At 38.1% G+C, this 18,993-nt stretch overlaps 1 protein-coding gene across 1 annotated transcript; it reads right to left on the minus strand.

The window, feature by feature from the left end:
* Positions 1 to 16,600: 16,600 nt before the first annotated feature.
* On the minus strand, positions 16,601 to 17,536 carry LOC121471561 (olfactory receptor 4D9-like). Its single transcript, XM_041722361.1, has one exon. The coding sequence runs from the start codon at positions 17,534 to 17,536 to the stop codon at positions 16,601 to 16,603; it is 936 nt and encodes a 311-aa protein (XP_041578295.1).
* Between the last annotated feature and the right edge of the window lie 1,457 nt (positions 17,537 to 18,993).

Consider the following 18,993-nt stretch of genomic DNA (forward strand, 5'->3'; position numbering starts at 1 on the left):
CTCTTTTGTTTCAAGCTACTTCCCATGAAAGTACTCAGCAATTTATTTTGTTTTTCCTCCTAAGCACTGAGACTGCAATTCAGAATCCTGCCCATGTGGCTGTAGTGTTTGCAATTTGTTGAGCTGCCCAATTTTTTAAGATTGTAGTCAGTTTGGTGATCAAATGAAATCATCACATGTGAAGTCATTCAATAATTCTTTTCCTATAAAACTCATGTCAGAAAGAATAAGCATGTATGTTAAGTAGTGACCTCTATATAGCATATTTTACAAATTTTGGCTTTTAAATTTTATTTTTTTTCATTCTGCACAAATTGATTGAATATAAGGAACTGTCTGAATTGAATAAAAAGTAAGATGTGTTTTCCAGCCATTGTAGATTTATAGTCTACAATTTTTTGAATAAATTTATTTTTTATTGGTGTTCAATTTGTCAACATACAGAATAACACCCAGTGCTCATCCCGTCAAGTGCCCACCTCAGTGCCCGCCACCCAGTCACCCCCACCCCCCGCCCACCTCCCCTTCCACTACCCCTAGTTCGTTTCCCAGAGTTAGGAGTCTTTCATGTTCTGTCTCCTTTTCTGATATTTCCCACTCATTTTTTCTCCTTTCCCCTTTATTCCCTTTCACTATTTTTTATATTCCCCAAATGAATGAGACCGTATAATTTTTGTCTTTCTCCGATTGACTTATTTCACTCAGCATAATACCCTCCAGTTCCATCCACGTCGAAGCAAATGGTGGGTATTCATCGTTTCTAATGGCTGAGGAATATTCCATTGTATACATAGACCACAGCTTCTTTATCCATTCATCTTTCGATGTTCTACAAATTTAATGTTCATATTGGCACATATTCTGTTGACTTCAGGAGGGTCTCGTCTTGCTACAAAAGGATGTCCTTCTGTTTATTTTCTTTATATTTATTTGGCAGAGAGAGAGAGAGAGACAGAAAGGGAGATAGAGAGCACACACCAGTAGGGGGAGGGGCAGAAGGAGAGGGAGAAGCAGGCTCCCCACTGAGGAGAGAGCCCAGTGCGAAGGCAGACACTTCACTAACTGAGCCACCCAGGAACCTCTATCGTTCTGTTTCTTATGGCAGTGTTGCTGTGACATGAGTCACTTTCCTTGCACTTGGCTGTTTTGGGTCGAATTTCTTAAATCTGTAGCCTGTTATTTCATGTAGGTAACTTGTTACTGAGAATATAACTTTATAGTAATCAGATTATTTGTTTAAAAATTATTTTAAAATATTTAAAAATTGCTATTGGAAAACAGATTGAGACAGCATATAAATCTAAATTTCCAAGAATCACATTAATTTTTTTTATTGTGGTAAAAACCCTTAAACATGAGAGCTACCCCCTTAACAAATTTTTAGGTGCACAGTGTTGTACAGCAGTTTTCTAGAACTTCTTCATCTTCTATAAGTGATGTGGTCCTTGCTTGAGTGTAGGGGAGAAGAATAAGGACAATGACCTGATTTTGAGAGGAATGATATACTCTTTTTTGGATCAAAGCTAAGAGAGAGAGAGAGCAAGAGCAAGCACACAGCAAGGAGAGATGTTGGCATCTTTAGAATAATGCCTGTTATAAATACAGTATAATGGGTAATTCTTAGGAATTTTTATAAATTTTTATTTGCTCCACCTTATATGTAGCAAGTGAATATTTTTTTGCTATTTATTGTAATTTATTTATCTTCATAGGTATAAAAATAAGTTGGAACACATTGCTCGGTGTTTACAGCCTAACAAAAATGGGTGACTTGCATAAACTGATAAACATAATGTATGATAAAATGTAAAATGTGTCATGAGAAAAGTAAGGGTAGATTTGGGCAAGAGAGGACATATGGTAGAGATATTGTGATTTTCAGGAGCTACAAAAGCTACTACTTTATGAATGCTTACTATGTGTGAAGAGTTATAAAAGGTTGATACATTTAATGTGCACCCCTATCCTTCAGTAGATATTAATGTTATTCTTGTTTTTCATATGGAATATATTATGAGTCTATTTTTGGGTGAAGGGAAGGAAGAGATGGAGATAGGATGGAAAAAATGGTGGTATTTTCCCCTACTCAATCTCCTATAGAGGGTCTAATTTTATATAACAAGAATGTTTCATAAAGTCTGTCTGAAGATAGGAATTTGGCAAAACAGAGCTCTGGAAACCTTTTGTACGTTGACCTTTGCCCAAGGTGGCCTCAGTAATAAGCAACTCAAAGGATCACAACAAATGTATGATGTCTTCCTCATGCTGAAGGGACCACATTTCTGGAATCCCTTTGAACACAGCATCCCTCTGCCTGACAGTTAATACCCACCTTTTGTTGTTTCTGTTGCTGGGAAGATCATCTTGGCTCCGAAGTGTTTAATATACCTGAGAAATATCAAAGTCAGACTATTTATTCATAATCAAAATAACAACACGTCAATTTCACTATGCATAAGTTTGAGCTAGAAGTTTTAATGTCTTTACTGAATTCCTTTGATCCTAAAATTCCAACTAAAAATTGTATGCTCTTAGGTACAGAGCAGAATAGTACACTTGGGGACATTAGTTCTTGAAAACTTTGTTTCTGAAGGGCAAGCTTTTTGGAAGACTAAATCTTAGTATCTTTGCTCTCCTTTCAAGATGGGCAGATTCAAAGCATCACACCTTCAAGAATTTCTATTGTATCCCTGTCTTATGTGCAAATCCCTCAGCTTCAGGCCTAATATAAGAATCGCAAAGGGGATATTATTGGACAAGGAAGTGGAAGTCAAGAACCTGATTCTGCTGGTGGTGATGAGTTGCAATGGGAGTTATTAAAAAGTTACCGAGATAAGCATATGCATACACACACAGAGATGGGCACATTTTGATTGGGGCCCAAATTATTTAGAAGTGGTAGTAGAAATTTATCCCCTTATCCACAGCTGAATCAGAACACTGTTAAAACATGCCAAATGCAGTACCCAAGAGAGTACCAGGGTCCAATTTTCATTACTTGCAAGGCTCAGAGGACATTATATACAAGCGAGTTTCAATTAAATTGCCAGAAAAACTACAAGAGAACTGGACCTAAAATTCTTTGCTATCAGTTCAATTTCTAATTATACACAGGATGATCATAGTCTCATGATATTGCTGTATGTCTCTATGTGTAGAGAACCATGACGTAGGTGGTGTTTGAGGGAGTGCACATTCTTCCTGTTTTCCTACACTCTGCACATATGGTATCTTTTGATTTGGTTACAACTAGATGAGTATGTGAGTAAAGCTCTCTATACAACGACAGTATTTACTTAAGATTAACTCAATTTATTAAATGGCTTGACTTTATATAGAATGCACTTCAACTGTTTCTAGAACGATGATGGGTTTGGATTTACCTGCCTTTCCATTTTGTTTTTATTATATTAAACTAATCTACAAAGATAAATACTGCATGAGACAAGTTGTATATTTGAGATAGGCAATCCCCCCACCTGTTTTATTGAGATGTAATGACATATATCATTGTGTATGTTTAGGGTTTATGATATGTTGACTTGATACATTTACATATTGCAAAATTATTATTATTGTGGTATTAACTAACATTTCTATCACCTTATATAATTACTAATTCTATTTTGTGGTGAGATCACTTAAAATCTACTCTCCTAACAACTTTCAAGATGTAGTATTGATAACTATAATCACCATGCTGTACATTAGGTTCCCAAAAGTTTTTCATCCTGTAAATGGAAGAAGTTTGTACCCTTTAGCATTTCTCCATTTCTCCCAGCCCCCAGTACCTGGAAACCAACATTTTACTCTCTAGGAGTACAGATTCCTCATATAAATGAGATATAGATTTCGTTCTCTGTCTGATTTATTTCACTTAGCTTAGTGCTCTCAAGATCCATCCATGTTATCACAAATGGCAAGATATCCTTCTTTAATATGGCTGAAATATTCCAGCGTGTGTGTATGTGTGTTTGCTCATATATACATATATTTAATCACTTATCTATCCATTGATGGCACTTAGATTTTTTCCTTGTGTTGGATAGCGTAAAAAATGCTGCGATAAACATGGGTGTGCTGATACTTCTTTGAGATCTTGATTTTATTTCCTTTGGATCTGTACCCAGAGATGGGGTTGTTGGATCACATGGTAGTTCTATCTTTAATGTTTTGAGGAATCTCTATACTGTTTTCCACAGTGGCTGATTGAATTTATATTTTCACCAACAGTGCACAAAGCTTTCTCTTTCTTCACATCCTTGTCAACATATATCTCTGTCTTTTTGATGATAGCTATCCTAACAGGTGTTGAGTGATGTCTCATTGTGGTTTTGATTTGCATTTCTCTGATGCTTAGTAATGTTGAGCACTTTCCATATACTTGTTGACCATCTGTATGTCTTGTTTGGAAAAATATCTTCAGTTCCTCTGTCATTTTTAAATCAGATTGTTGTTTTCTTTCTTTTTTTGCTGTTGAATTGTATGAATTCTTTATATATTTTAGATTCTAATCCTATATGATTTGCAAATACTTTTTCCCATTCTATATGTTTTTTAAATTTGTTAATTGTTTCTTTTGCTATGCAGAAGTTTTTTAGTGTGATGTAGTCCCATTTATTAACTTTTGCTTCTGTTGCTTCTGCTTTTGGTATCCCATTCAAAAAAAATCTTTGCTAAGACCAATGTTAAGGAGGTTTTCTCTCATTTTTCTTCCAGGAGTTTTATGGCTTCAGGTTTTATACTTAAATCTTTCATCCATTTCAAGTTAATTTTTCTAAGTGATATAAGATAGGGATCTAATTTCATTATTATGCATGAGGTTACCCAGTTTCCCTAATACCACATATTAAAGAGACTATCATTTCCTCATTATATATTCTTGGCTTCTTTGTTGTAAATTAATTGATCATGTATGTATGGGTTTATTTCTGAGTTCAATTCTGTTCTTTTGGTCTATATGTTTTTGTGCCAGTACTGTACTATTTTGATTATTATAGCTTTGTAGTATAGTTTGAAATCTTAATTGTGGTGCCTCTAGCTTTGTTCTTCTTTCTCCTGGTTGTTTTGATATTAGGGGTCTTTTGTGTACCACATAAACTTTAGGATTTTTTCCTATTTCAGTGAAAAATGCCGTTGGAATTTTGATAGGGATTACATTAAATCTGTAGATCTCTTTAGGTAGTATGGACATCTTACAATATTATTCTAATACAAGTGTAAAATATCTTTCCATTTATTTGTGTCTTCTTCAATTTCTTTCATTAATGTCTTATGGTTTTTAGTGAAGAGATCTTTTAGCTCTTTGGTTAAATTTATTCCTAGGTATTTCAGTCTTTTCAATTATAAATGGAATTGTTTTCTTAATTTCTCTTTCTGATAGTTATTCTCTTTGCTGGTAGGTGGATTTTTTTTTCTCCAGTTTTTCCTTCCACAGATGGAGGAATATTCAGTTCTTTGGTTTCCTGCTTAAGTCTATTTTTGGGTCTGAGCTTTTCCCTTCCTTTTCTGTGAGTTCTATTTGCACCTAAGTAAGTTAAGTGAACTAAAGTAAATGTTTGCAAGAAGCATTTCTAATGTGTGTATGCATGTTTAAATCAGGACTTTATTTCATGGTATATGGTCTTTCATATTGCCTGAAATAGTGCTATTGCATTCTCTCCATGGATGTAGTGGTATATAGGAGACCAATGATGTATGTAATCACCTAGTTTAATTCTTTTGTTATTTTCAATGATCTTTCAGTGAATTTTCTTAATATTATTTTAGGTATATCCTCTCAATATCTGAGAATAATAATGATTTCCTCTGTTTTTCCAAAGTTTATATACTTTCTTATTTTTCTTGTTTTTAAATTGTAGGTGAATTCAAATTTAATGACTAATTTGTGTGATACCCATATCATGGTCTAGTTATATATGGTAAAGAAAATTGTTCTTTACTTACTAATAAAGTAAGTATTTTTAAAATTTTTTATTGGAGTTTAATTTGCCAGCATTTAGCAAAATACCCTGTGCTCATCCTGCCAAGTGCCCCCCTCAGTGCCCATCACCCAGTCATCCCAACCGCCCGCCCACCTCCCCTTCTACTACCCCTTGTTAATTTCCCAGAGTTAGGTGTCTCTCATGTTTTGTCACCTTCACTGATATTTTCACTCATCCTCTCTCATGTCCCTTTATTCCCTTTCACTAATTTTTATATTCCCCAAATGAATGAGACTATATAATGTTTGTCCTTTTCAATTGGCTTATTTCACTCAGCAAAATACCCTCTAGGTCCAACCACGTTGAAGCAAATGGTGGGTATTTGTCGATTTTAATGGCTGAGTAATATTCCATTGTATACACAGACCACATCTTCTTTATCCATTCATCTTTCAATGGACACCGAGGCTCCTTCCACAGTTTGGCTATTGTGGACATTGCTGCTATAAACATCGGGGTGCAGGTGTCTCGGCGTTTCACTGCATCTGTATCTTTTTTTTTTATTGGAGTTCAATTTGCCAACATATAGCATAACACCCAGTGCTCATCCCATCAAGTGTCCCCCTCAGTTCCCATCACCCAGTCACCCCCACCTCCCACCTACCTCCCTTTCCACCACCCCTTGTTCGCTTCCCAGAGTTGGGAGTCTCTCATGCTCTGTCTCCCTTTCTGATATTTCCCACTCATTTTTTCTCCTTTCCCCTTAATTCCCTTTCACTATTTTCTATATTCCCCAAATGAATGAGACCATATAATGTTTGTCCTTTTCTAATTGACTTATTTCACTCAGCATAATACCCTCCAGTTCCATCCATGTCCAAGCAAATGGTGGGTATTCGTTGTATCGAATGGCTGAGTAATATTCCATTGTATACATAAACCACATCTTCTTTTTTTTAATTAATTTTTATTGGTGTTCAATTTACCAACATACAGAAAAACACCCAGTGCTCATCCCGTCAAGTGTCCACCTCAGTTCCCATCACCCACTCACCCCCACTCCCCGCCCTCCTCCCCCTCCACCACCCCTAGTTCATTTCCCAGAGTTAGGAGTCTTTATGTTCTGTCTCCCTTCCTGATATTTCCCAACATTTCTTTTCCCTTCCTTTATATTCCCTTTCACTATTATTCATATTCCCCAAATGAATGAGAACATACACTGTTTATCCTTCTCCGATTGACTTATTTCACTCAGCATAATACCCTCCAGTTCCATCCACGTTGAAGCAAATGGTGGGTATTTGTCGTTTCTAATTGCTGAGTAATATTCCATTTAAACCACATCTTCTTTATCCATTCATCTTTCGATGGACACCGAGGCTCCTTCCACAGTTTGGCTATTGTGGACGTTGCTGCTATAAATATCGGGGTGCAGGTGTCCCGGCATTTCACTGCATCTGTATCTTTGGGGTAAATCCCCAGCAGTGCAATTGCTGTGTCATAGGACAGATCTATTTTTAACTCTTTGAGGAACCTCCACACAGTTTTCCAGAGTGGCTGCACCAGTTCACATTCCCACCAACAGTGCAAGGGGGTTCCCCTTTCTCCACATCCTCTCCAACATTTGTTGTTTCCTGTCTTGTTAATTTTCACTATTCTCACTGGTGTGAGATGGTATCTCATTGTGGTTTTTTTTTAAATAAATTAATTTTTTATTGGTGTTTAATTTACCAACATACAGAATAACACCCAGTGCTCATCCCGTCAAGTGTCCCCCTCAGTTCCCATCACCCACTCACCCCCACTCCCCGCCCTCCTCCCCCTCCACCACCCCTAGTTCATTTCCCAGAGTTAGGAGTCTTTATGTTCTGTCTCCCTTTCTGATATTTCCCACACATTTCCTCTCCCTTCCCTTATATTCCCTTTCACTATTATTTATATTCCCCAAATGAATGAGAACATACACTGTTTGTCCTTCTCCGATTGACTTATTTCACTCAGCATAATACCCTCCAGTTCCATCCACATCGAAGCAAATGGTGGGTATTTGTCGTTTCTAATGGCTGAGGAATATTCCATTGTATACATAAACCACATCTTCTTTATCCATTCATCTTTCGATGGACACCGAGGCTCCTTCCACAGTTTGGCTATTGTGGACATTGCTGCTAGAAACATCGGGGTGCAGGTGTCCCGGCATTTCATTGCATCTGAATCTTTGGGGTAAATCCCCAACAGTGCAAATGCTGGGTTGTAGGGTTGGTCTATTTTTAACTCTTTGAGGAACCTCCACACAATTTTCCAGAGTGGCTGCACCAGTTCACATTCCCACCCACAGTGTAAGAGGGTTCCCTTTTCTCCACATCCTCTCCAACATTTGTTGTTTCCTGCCTGGTTAATTTTCCCCATTCTCACTGGGGTGAGGTGGTATCTCATTGTGGTTTTGATTTGTATTTCCCTAATGGCAAGTGATGCAGAGCATTTTCTCATGTGTGTGTTGGCCATGTCTATGTCTTCCTCTGTGAGATTTCTCTTCATGTCTTTTTCCCATTTCATGATTGGATTGTTTGTTTCTTTGGTGTTGAGTTTAATAAGTTTTTTATAGATTTTGGAAACTAGCCCTTTATCTGATATGTCATTTGCAAATATCTTCTCCCATTCTGTAGGTTGTCTTTTAGTTTTGTTGACTGTATCTGTTGCTGTACAAAAGCTTCTTATCTTGATGAAGTCCCAAGAGTTCATTTTTGCTTTTGTTTCATTTGCCTTCATGGATGTATCTTGCAAGAAGTTACTGTGGCCAAGTTCAAAAAGGGTGTTGCCTGTGTTCTCCTCTAGGATTTTGATGGAATCTTGTCTCACGTTTAGATCTTTCGTCCATTTTGAGTTTATCTTTGTGTATGGTGTAAGAAAATGGTCCAGTTTCATTATTCTGCATGTGGATGTCCAATTTTCCCAGCACCATTTATTGAAGAGACTGTCTTTCTTCCACTGGATATTCTTTCCTGCTTTGTCGAATATCAGTGGATCATAAGTTGAGGGTCCACTTCTTGATTCTCTATTCTGTTCCATTGATCTATATGTCTGTTTTTGTGCCAGTACCACACTGTCTTGATGACCACATCTTTGTAGTACAACCTGAAATCTGGCATTGTGATGCCCCCAGATATGGTTTTCTTTTTTAGAATTCCCCTGGCTATTCGGGGTCTTTTCTGATTCTACACACATCTTAAGATAATTTCTTCCAACTCTTTGGAGAAAGTCCATGGTATTTTTTAAAAAAGATTTTATTTATTCATGAGAGAGAGAGAGGGAGGGAGGGAGGATGGGAGGGAGGGAGAGAGAGAGAGAGAGAGAGAGAGAAGAGAGAGAGAGAGAGAGAGAGAGAGAGAGAGAGAGAGAGAGAGAGAGAGAAGCAGGCTCCATGCCAGCTCCATGCAGGGAGACCGACCCTGGACTCGATCCCGGGACTCCAGGATCTGCCCCCGGCCAAAGACAGGCGCAAGCTGCTGAGCCACCCAGGGTTCCTCAGTCCATGGTATTTTGATAGGGATTGAATTGAATGTGTAAATTGCCCTGGGTAGCATTGACATTTTCACAATATTAATTCTTCCAATCCATGAGTATGGAATATTTTTCCATCTCTTTGTGTCTTCCTCAATTTCTTTCAGAAGTGTTCTATAGTTTTTAGGGTATAGATCCTTTATCTCTTTGGTTAGGTTTATTCCTAGGTATCTTATGCTTTTGGGTGCAGTTGTAAATGGGATTGACTCCTTAATTTCTCTGTCTTCAGTCTCGTTGTTAGTGTAGAGAAATGCCACTGATTTCTGGGCATTGATTTTTTGTATCCTGCCACACTGCCGAATTGCTGTATGAGTTATAGCCATCTTGGGGTGGAGGCTTTTGGGTTTTCTAGGTACAGTATCATGTCATCTGCAAAGAGGGAGAGTTTGACTTCCTTTTTGCCAATTTGAATGCCTTTTATTTCCTTTTGTTGCCTGATTGCTGAGGCTAGGACTTCTAATACTATGTTGAATAGCAGTGGTGAGAGTGGAGATCCCTGTCATGTTCTTATCTTAGGGGAAAGGCTCCCAGTGTTTCCCCATTGAGAATTATATTTGCTGTGGGCTTTTCGTAGATGGCTTTTAAGATGTCAAGGAGTGTTTCCTCTATCCCTTCACTCTGAAGAGTTTTGATCAGGAATGGATGCTGTAATTTTGTCAAATGCTTTCTCCTCATCTATTGAGAGGATCATATGGTTCTTGTTTATTCTCTTCTTGATATGATCAATCACATTAATTGCTTTATGAGTGTTGAACCAGCCTTGCATCCAGGGGATAATCCCACTTGGTCGTGGTGAATAATCTTAATATACTGTTGGATCATATAGGCTAGTATCTTGTTGAGAATTTTTGCATCTGTGTTCATCAGGGATATTGGTCTATAATTCTCCTTTTTGGTGGGGTCTTTGGTTTTGGAATTGAGGTCATGCTGGCCTCATAGAACGAGTTTAGAAGTACTCCATCTCTTTCTATGTTTCCTAACAGCTTTAGTAGAATAGGTACGGTTCCTTCTTTAAAAGTTTGATAGAATTCCCCTAGGAAGCCCTCTGGCCCTGGACTTTTGTGTCTTGGGAGGTTTTTGATGATTGCTTCAATTTCCTCCCTGGTTTTTGGCCTGATCAGGTTTTCTATTTCTTCCTGTTTCAGTTTTGGTAGTGTGTGGTTTTCCAGAAATGCATCCTTTTCTTCTAGGTTGAATAATTTATTGGCAAAAGCTGCTCATAATAAGTTTTTAAAATAGTTTGTATTTCCTTGTTATTCATGGTGATCTCTTCTTTCTCATTCATGATTTTATTAATTTGAGTCTTTTCTCTCTTCTTTTTAATAAGGCTGGCTAATGGTTTATCTATCTTATTAATTCTTTCAGAGAACCAACTCCTGGTTTTGTTGATCTGGTCCACAGTTCTTCTGGTCTCTATTTCATTGAGTTCTGTTCGAATCTTTATTAACTGTCTTCTTCTGCTGGGTGAGGGTTTTATTTGCTCTTCCTTCTCCAGCTCCTTTAGGTGCAAGGTTAGCTTTTGCATTTGAGTTCTTTCCAGTTTTTGGATGGATGCTTGTATTGCAATGTATTTCCCCCTCAGGACTGCTTTTGCTGTATCCCAAAGATTTTGAATGGTTGTATATTCATTCTCATTAGTTTCCATGAATCTTTTTAATTCTTCTCTAATTTCCTGGTTGACCCTTTCATCTTTTAGCAGTATGGTCCTTAACCTCCACATATTTGAAATCCTTCCAAACTTCTTCTTGTGGTTTAGTTCTAGTTTCAAAGCATTATGGTCTGAAAATATGAAGGAAATTGGTGTAATGTTTAATCATTAGGTATACTGTTTGCTCTATGTTTCTAACAGATATTTTTTTTTATCAAGATTATACATTTTTATTCAATTCTTGGCTTCCTAAGTGTTTTGTTCTCCAAAGATGTGTGTCGAGTTGTACTGAATATTTTCTGCATCACTGAGATAATGACATTGTTTCTCTTCTTAATCTGTTATTGCTGTGAATTGCATTAATAGTTCTCTTTGAATTTCTGGAATAAAGCCTACTTAATGATAATTTGTCATTGTTTTAATTAATTGGTATGTAATTTGTTGATGTGTAGTAAGAACTTAACATTTTTGTTTAAAGATGTGATTGGTGTGTACACATATATTAGATACGTGATAGCATTAGATACATTAGGTACTATTATCTAGTTATAGATAGGGTTATGTTGTCTTTATAGAATGAGTTAAGAAGCTTTCTACAATTTATTAAAAAGTTGGAATTACTACCTTTTTGAATATTGAAAATCACAAAATAGTTGGGGTCTGGTGCCTTTTCAAAGAGTCTATTTTTGATACCTTTTCAATTCATCTATAAATATTGATCTATCAAGATTTTTTCCTCCTTCCTTTGGTCAGTTTTCTTGACCTGTATTCTCCATGGAGATTATATGCTTCCTTCCATCCTGTAAAAATTTAAAACTACCTTTCGGTGTCTTTACTTTTTTCCCTTAGTGGGGGGCAAGTTTATAGATTACATTTGTTTTTATACTCAACCAGAGAATTTCCACTCTTGGCTATTCCAGGATATTTGGAGAACAAAAGGAGGGCTCCTAGAAGGGAGTACTGTATAGGATTCCTATAAGTATCTTTATGACTTCCAAAATGAGGAACTATAGCAATAGTATCTTTAATCCCCTAATGGGAGGACAAATAGCAGTTTCAAACTTTCTTTAAACACCAAGAAACTGGTAAACTATATATAAATAATGTATATTATAGATGATAAAAATTTAGTTATAAAAAAATCTATTTTGTGCTAGTGAGTTGATGGTAGTCTTATGTGTTCCTAAAGCACAGGGCTGACCAAATTAAACATGTTTGCTTTTTATCTGTCTCTCTTTGGAAGTGTGTGTGTGTGTGTGTGTGTGTGTGTGTGTGTGTGTGAGAGAGAGAGAGAGAGAGAGAGAGCATGTACACACACTAGAAACTGATTACTTACATCTTTAAATATTGAATTTTGGGACACCTGGGTGGCTCAGCTGTTGGGCATCTGCCTTTGGCCCAGGGCATGATCCTGGAGTCCCGGGATTGACTCCCACATCGGGTTCCCTGTGTGGAGCCTGCTTCTCCCTCTGCGTGTGTCTCTGCCTCTCTCTCTGTGTCTCTTATGAATAAATAAATAAAAACTTAAATAAATAAATAAATAAATAATATTGAATTTCTTAGGATTTTATTTTTGTTTTTTTCTTTTTCTTACTTTTATTTATTTATTTTTATTGCAGTTTGATTTTCCAACATATAGTATAACACCCAGTGCTCATCCCATCAAGTGCCCTCCTCAGTGCCTGTCACCCAGTCACCCCATCTACCCGCCTACCTCCCTTTCCACTACCCCTTGTTCGTTTCCCAGAGTTAGGAGTCTCTCATGCTTTGTCACCCTTTCTGATTTTTCCCACTCATTGTCCCCCCTATAATCCCTTTCACTATCTTTCATATTCCTCCTATGAGTGAAGCTATATGATGATTATCCTTCTCCAATTGACTTATTTCACTCAGCATAATACCCTCCAGTTCCACCCATGTTGAAGCAAATGGTGGGTATTCGTCCTTTCTGATGGCTCTATAATATTCCATTGTATATATAGATCACATCTTTATCTATTCATTTTTCGATGGACTCTGAGGCTCCTTCCACAGCCTGGCTATTGTGGACATTGCTGCTATAAACACTGGGGTGCAGGTGTCCTGGCATTTCACTACATCTGTATCTTTGGGGTCAATCCCCAGCAGTGCAATTGCTGGGTTATAGGGAAGCTCTGTTGTAAACTTCTTTTTTTTTCTTTTTATAAATTTATTTTTTATTGGCGTTCAATTTGCCAACATATAGAATAACACCCAGTGCTCATCCCGTCAAGTGTCCACCTCAGTGCCCATCACCCAGTCACCCCCACCCCCCGCCCACCTCCCCTTCCACCACTCCTAGTTCGTTTCCCAGAGTTAGGAGTCTTTCATCTTCTGTCTCCCTTTCTGATATTTCCCACTCATTTTTTCTCCTTTACCCTTCCTTAGGTTTTTAAAAAATATTTTATTTATTTATTTGACAGAGAGAGAGAGAGAGAGAACACACAAGCAAGGGGAGTGGCAGGTAGAGGGAGAGGGAGAGGAAGAAGCAGGGTCCCTGCAGGACCCTGGGATCATGACCTGAGCTAAAGACAGATGCTTAATCATCTGAGCCACCCAAGCACCCCAGATTTCTTAAGTTCTAAGGTGAAACTTTATTTTCAATATTTCTTTCTTTCCCATTTTTAAAAATCAATAATAGAATTTTATTGTATCTAAGTAATATTTCTTTTTTTTTTTTTTTTTTTTAAATTATTTTTTTAAAGATTTTATTTATTTATTCTTGAGAGATAGAAGGAGAGACAGAGCCAGAGACAGAGCCAGAGACACAGGCAGAGGGAGAAGCAGGCTCCAATGCACCGGGAGCCTGACGTGGGATTCGATCCTGGGCCTCCAGGATCGCGCCCTGGGCCAAAGGCAGGCGCCAAACCGCTGCGCCACCCAGGGATCCCTCTAAGTAATATTTCAATGAAAGAATGTGTTCACAATACTGTGCTGTACTTAATATGCTCCATAAAGGAACACATCTAATACATATTTCTATAAATGTCAGAGCTAATGTGCTATTTAATTTAAATAATGTAATATATATTATTATATATAATAATAGTATATATATTATAAATATACTAGTGTGCAAAGGACACACTATATAATGTCACAAGTATAAAAGGTGCTTTGAAGATTGATAGAATTACATTGCATCTAGATAGTGTTTTTTCAAGGAACAAATGTATTTGACTCATGGATAGAATTTAAAACACTGTAGTGGCACTAGTAAAAAGTGTTTTTAAGACTGCCACTTGTATATATAGGTAAGACCATGTTATTTCATTTTAAGATTGTGCTCATCACATTGTACTGGACTTAAAACAACCTGTACTTGTTTGTTTTGTTTTTTAAATTCCACATATGAGAGAATTTGTATAGTATTTGTCATTCTCTGACTCACTTATTTCACTTAGCATAATATTCACTAGCTCCATCCATGTTGTTGCAAATGGTTTTTCACATTTAAATGTCCCTGAAATTAAGATGTGTCTTCCCCATCAATGAGTACATGTAATATGGTACAACTTTATTTTTACATCATAGTTGTTATTAAAGTGGCATTTTACAATGGGTGATCTTCTCAATTCAGATATGGTATAGTCACCATATAAAATACTTGAAAATCCATCTCCGTGTCTCTTCTCATAAACCATATAACATAGCATATTCACAGATTCTGGGGGTTGGGATTTGAATATCTTTTTAGAGAGAGAGCACCAGCAGGGGGAGGGGCAGAGGAGGAGGCAGTGGGAGGGGAAAGAATCTCAAGCAGACTCTGCACTGAGGACAGAACCCAACTTTGTACTTGATCTCATGACCCTGAGATCATGACTGGAAAACTAAGTCTGATGTTTAAGCGATTGAGCAACTCAGGTGCCCCTACTTATACATTTTCTTACAGAAATATTAAAGTGTTTGGCTATCAGGTGCTCCCCATGGGAGAAATGATATAATACATACACTATATTATCTTTTTAAAATCTAAGGAACTCCAAATTCCAAAGCCTGTTTGGTCCCAATAAATTAAGGGAATGTGGTTTTAATTATTATTATTGTTATTATTATTAACCTGTAGTTTCATTTCAATGAACCTCTTTACTTACTCAATTTTACTAAGTCCTATGCTCCAGAGAAGAAGACAGCAGAGAAGAAATACATCTCATGCTTCTGTGTACAATTACCAGACATCCTGAGGGGCTATCTGGACATACTCAGAACACAGGCTTATTGGAACTCTAAATGAATAAATTTGTACATTCATTTGCCTTGAGTGTTGCAAAACATTCATTTGTCCTGGGATGTTTCTATTCAATTGTGTACATGGTTCTCAACAAATGTTTTTGGATCTAACACTCGACTTGATGATTCTATACAGACATACATAGATGCTAAGACCTTGAGTATAAGATCATAGTACACTCTGATTTAGGCATTTCAATTTCTTTGTCTTCCATGAGGAAGTATCTATTCAGAAAATAAAGTCAGTTTTAAAAACTAAAAAGCAAACTTAAATAGAATTTGGCATCTTCTTACATTCATTTCATTCCATTTCCACAGATTCAACCAACACTTACAGCTTTTTACAGGACAGGCACTATTCTAGATACTGGGAATATAAAGAAAAACCAGATCTAGTAATGTGAAGTTTTATGGGATATTTTAATACATTGTGGTAAGGGAAATGATAAAGGAGTGCACATAGGAAAAATAAAAGTATTTATTGGGTTGAATACAGCTTTTTCTTTTTTCAACTATCAAGCCAGCTTATGCCCTAGGCAGTGGTATGAATGGTAGGATAGACTGTTCCAGATTCTTGCCATTGTTTTTATGCAGTCTCATTTTGTAAGGCCCCAATCTAAGTCCCAGGTCACATCCAGTTCTGACGGAGTCACAGGAAGTAAAAGGCAATGGAAACCCTTGAAAGCTAAATCTTTATGTATTCCGAGTGGTTGTAGGGGTTGTGCTAGTGTATTTTATAGGTGAATTGACTAAAAGAAGGTCCAAAGCTGCTGACAAAGCAGAGGTGATAGAGAAGAATGTTTATAAGCAGTATTTGGTATATGCTTAATAAAATAGTCATAGGGTAACTATTGCTGGACTGGGACCTAGCTGCTGGAGCCCTGCTATGTTGAGATAGATGTCCCTGTTGCCTACTGCATGTCTGGACATTGCAGTGCTATTCTTCACTCTGTTGCTGGGACACCCAAGACCTTTTATTATATTTCACATTTGTTCCCTGCTTGTTGTCAATTGCTCTTCAAGGACTGTGTTCTTCCTGTTTAACTTCCTGTAGGTGTTTCTTCTCCATACCAGTGTTTCAGGTCACTGATCCTTTGTGTCTGTATAACTACTATAGTTAATCGTCTATGCATAGTTGGGCCCCAATATGTGACAGCTAATATTTTAAGAACACATTTCAATTATATGCTTTTATCTTGATCAACAATCTATAATGAGCCTATGTCCTTTCAGAAAACATAAGTCTTCTCTTCAGTCTCCTCATGGCTGACTTCATCTCCTGGTTCCTCAGGGTGTAGATCATGGGGTTCAGAACAGGGATGATGACTGTGAAGGTGATGGAGACGGCTCTGTCCATGGGGAGGGCAGTGAAGGGTCGGGCATAGACATAGATGCAGGGCACAAAGTGAAGGGTCACCACAGTGATGTGAGCTGTGCAGGTGGAGATGGCTTTCCTCCTGCCTTCCCCAGTGTGAGACCTCAGCATCATCAAGATGACTGTGTAGGACACAAGAAGAAGGACAAACCACAGGGTAGTGACCAGACCATTGTTGGAAATCATTAAGACCTCAAGAACAAAGGTGTCAGTGCAGGCAAGTTTGAGGACCTGGGGGACATCGCAGTAGAAGCCATCAACAACATTAGGCCCACAGAAGGGGAGGGGCAGCAACAGGGAAATCTGCACGATGGAGTGGACAAAGCCCCCCACCCAGGAGGCCACAATGAGGGCAGTGCATCGCCCCCTACTCATGATGGTCACGTAGTGCAAGGGTTTGGAGATGGCCATGTAGCGGTCAAAGGCCATCACAGAGAGAGAAAAAATGTCTGCCCCACCGAGAAGGTGGAAGAAGAACATCTGAGTGATGCAACCATTGAAGGAGATGGTCTTTGTCCTTGACAGAAGGTCCACGAGGACCTTGGGAGCAGTGATGGAGGAGAAGCAGATGTCCAAGACTGAGAGGTTGCGGAGCAGGAAGTACATAGGGGTGTGAAGTCGGGACTCATAGGTCACAGTCACCATGATGGCAACATTTGCTAACACAGTTGTCACATAAACTACAGATAGAAAGAAAAATAAGAGCAAGCTCAGCTCTTGAGACTGGGTAAGTCCACAAAAAATAAATTCAGACACCTTGGAATGATTTCTCAGGGCCATTGGATGATATTTCTTCCTCCATGTACAACTTTGAAAGAAACAATAATAGTGCTGAGGCATTGAAATCAAGCAAAGATTTATCTCTTACATGGAAACTGAACATGCATAAATATATTTTTCATGCTATATCTTATCCTTCATGAACCTGCTGTGTTACCTAGGAAGTCACTCAGTTCTACTTGCTTTAGCTCCTGCATTAGTCCAAAATGTGGTTTGAGCTAGATCATTCATTTCCCTACTGTATTTAGTGGGGCCTTTGGCATCTGTTAAAATCCACCCCTAGGGATCCCTGGGTGGCGCAGCGGTTTGGCGCCTGCCTTTGGCCCAGGGTGCGATCTTGGAGACCCGGGATCGAATCCCACATCGGGCTCCCGGTGTGGAGCCTGCTTCTCCCTCTGCCCCTCTCTCTCTCTCTCTCTCTCTCTCTCTCTCTGACTATCATAAATAAATAAAAATTTAAAAAATGTTAAAAAAAATCCACCCCTAGATGTTATCAAGGAAGAAAACTAAGGAAGGTTTCGTGGAAGAAGCTGTGGGTTCCCTACACCTCTGTGAGTGGGAGCACCTCTGATTTTATTCTCATTCCAATTTGTTTCTGTGCAGTAAAAGCCATTGGAATAAATCACCTCTCATAGGCCTTTCAGTGACCACATGATAGGAATTGATTTGAACAGCATGTTATAAAAGTTACCGCACACCTCATAACAATTTTTCTTATATCCCTTTGAAATTAGAGGGGAAGGTATTAGCATTCCCACATCAGTTAATACTGAAACTGAAAAACTGAACTCAATAAACACTAAGTCAGTTTTCCAAGATCGTATAGGAAATCAGTGGCACAGGAAACGTAACCCAAATCTCCTCTGTCTCTTACTTCTAGGATCTTTCTACTCTTCCATGCTACCTGCAGCTTCAGAATATATAAATACAAGAATAATTTGTGTTTTTAAAAAGAGATTGTATTTATTCATTTGAGAGAGAGAAAGAGAGAACACAAGTGGTGGGAGAGGCAGAGAGAGAGCGAGAGCGAGAGAGAGAGAGAAAAGCAGACTCCCTGCTGAGCTGGGCGTGGGGCTCCATCCTAGGACCCGGTAATCATGACCCAAGCCAAAGGCAGATATTTAACCATCTGAGCCACCCATGCGCCCCAAGAATAATTTGTATAAGAGAATTTACAGAATTTTCCTATTGTTTTCAAGGGTGTATTTCATCAGCCCCTTCATTTCCTCTCTCCATGGCCAAGGTATTTTAGACCATTGCCTTTCTATTATCTTTCAAAAATGACAGGTCTTTTTTTTTTTTTTTACTTTTTAAAATTTCATTTCATCGATTCCCAGAGGTTGAGGCTTAACACAAAGATGGCAAGAATGGTACTGGAGAGGGTTTTGTTCACAAAGAAGACAGCAAAGTCCAGGCCTGCATCTGCATACATAGAGACAGGGCATGATGTAGAAGCT

Source organism: Vulpes lagopus, chromosome 11 (assembly GCF_018345385.1).
Source record: "Vulpes lagopus strain Blue_001 chromosome 11, ASM1834538v1, whole genome shotgun sequence".
Taxonomy (NCBI): domain Eukaryota; kingdom Metazoa; phylum Chordata; class Mammalia; order Carnivora; family Canidae; genus Vulpes; species Vulpes lagopus.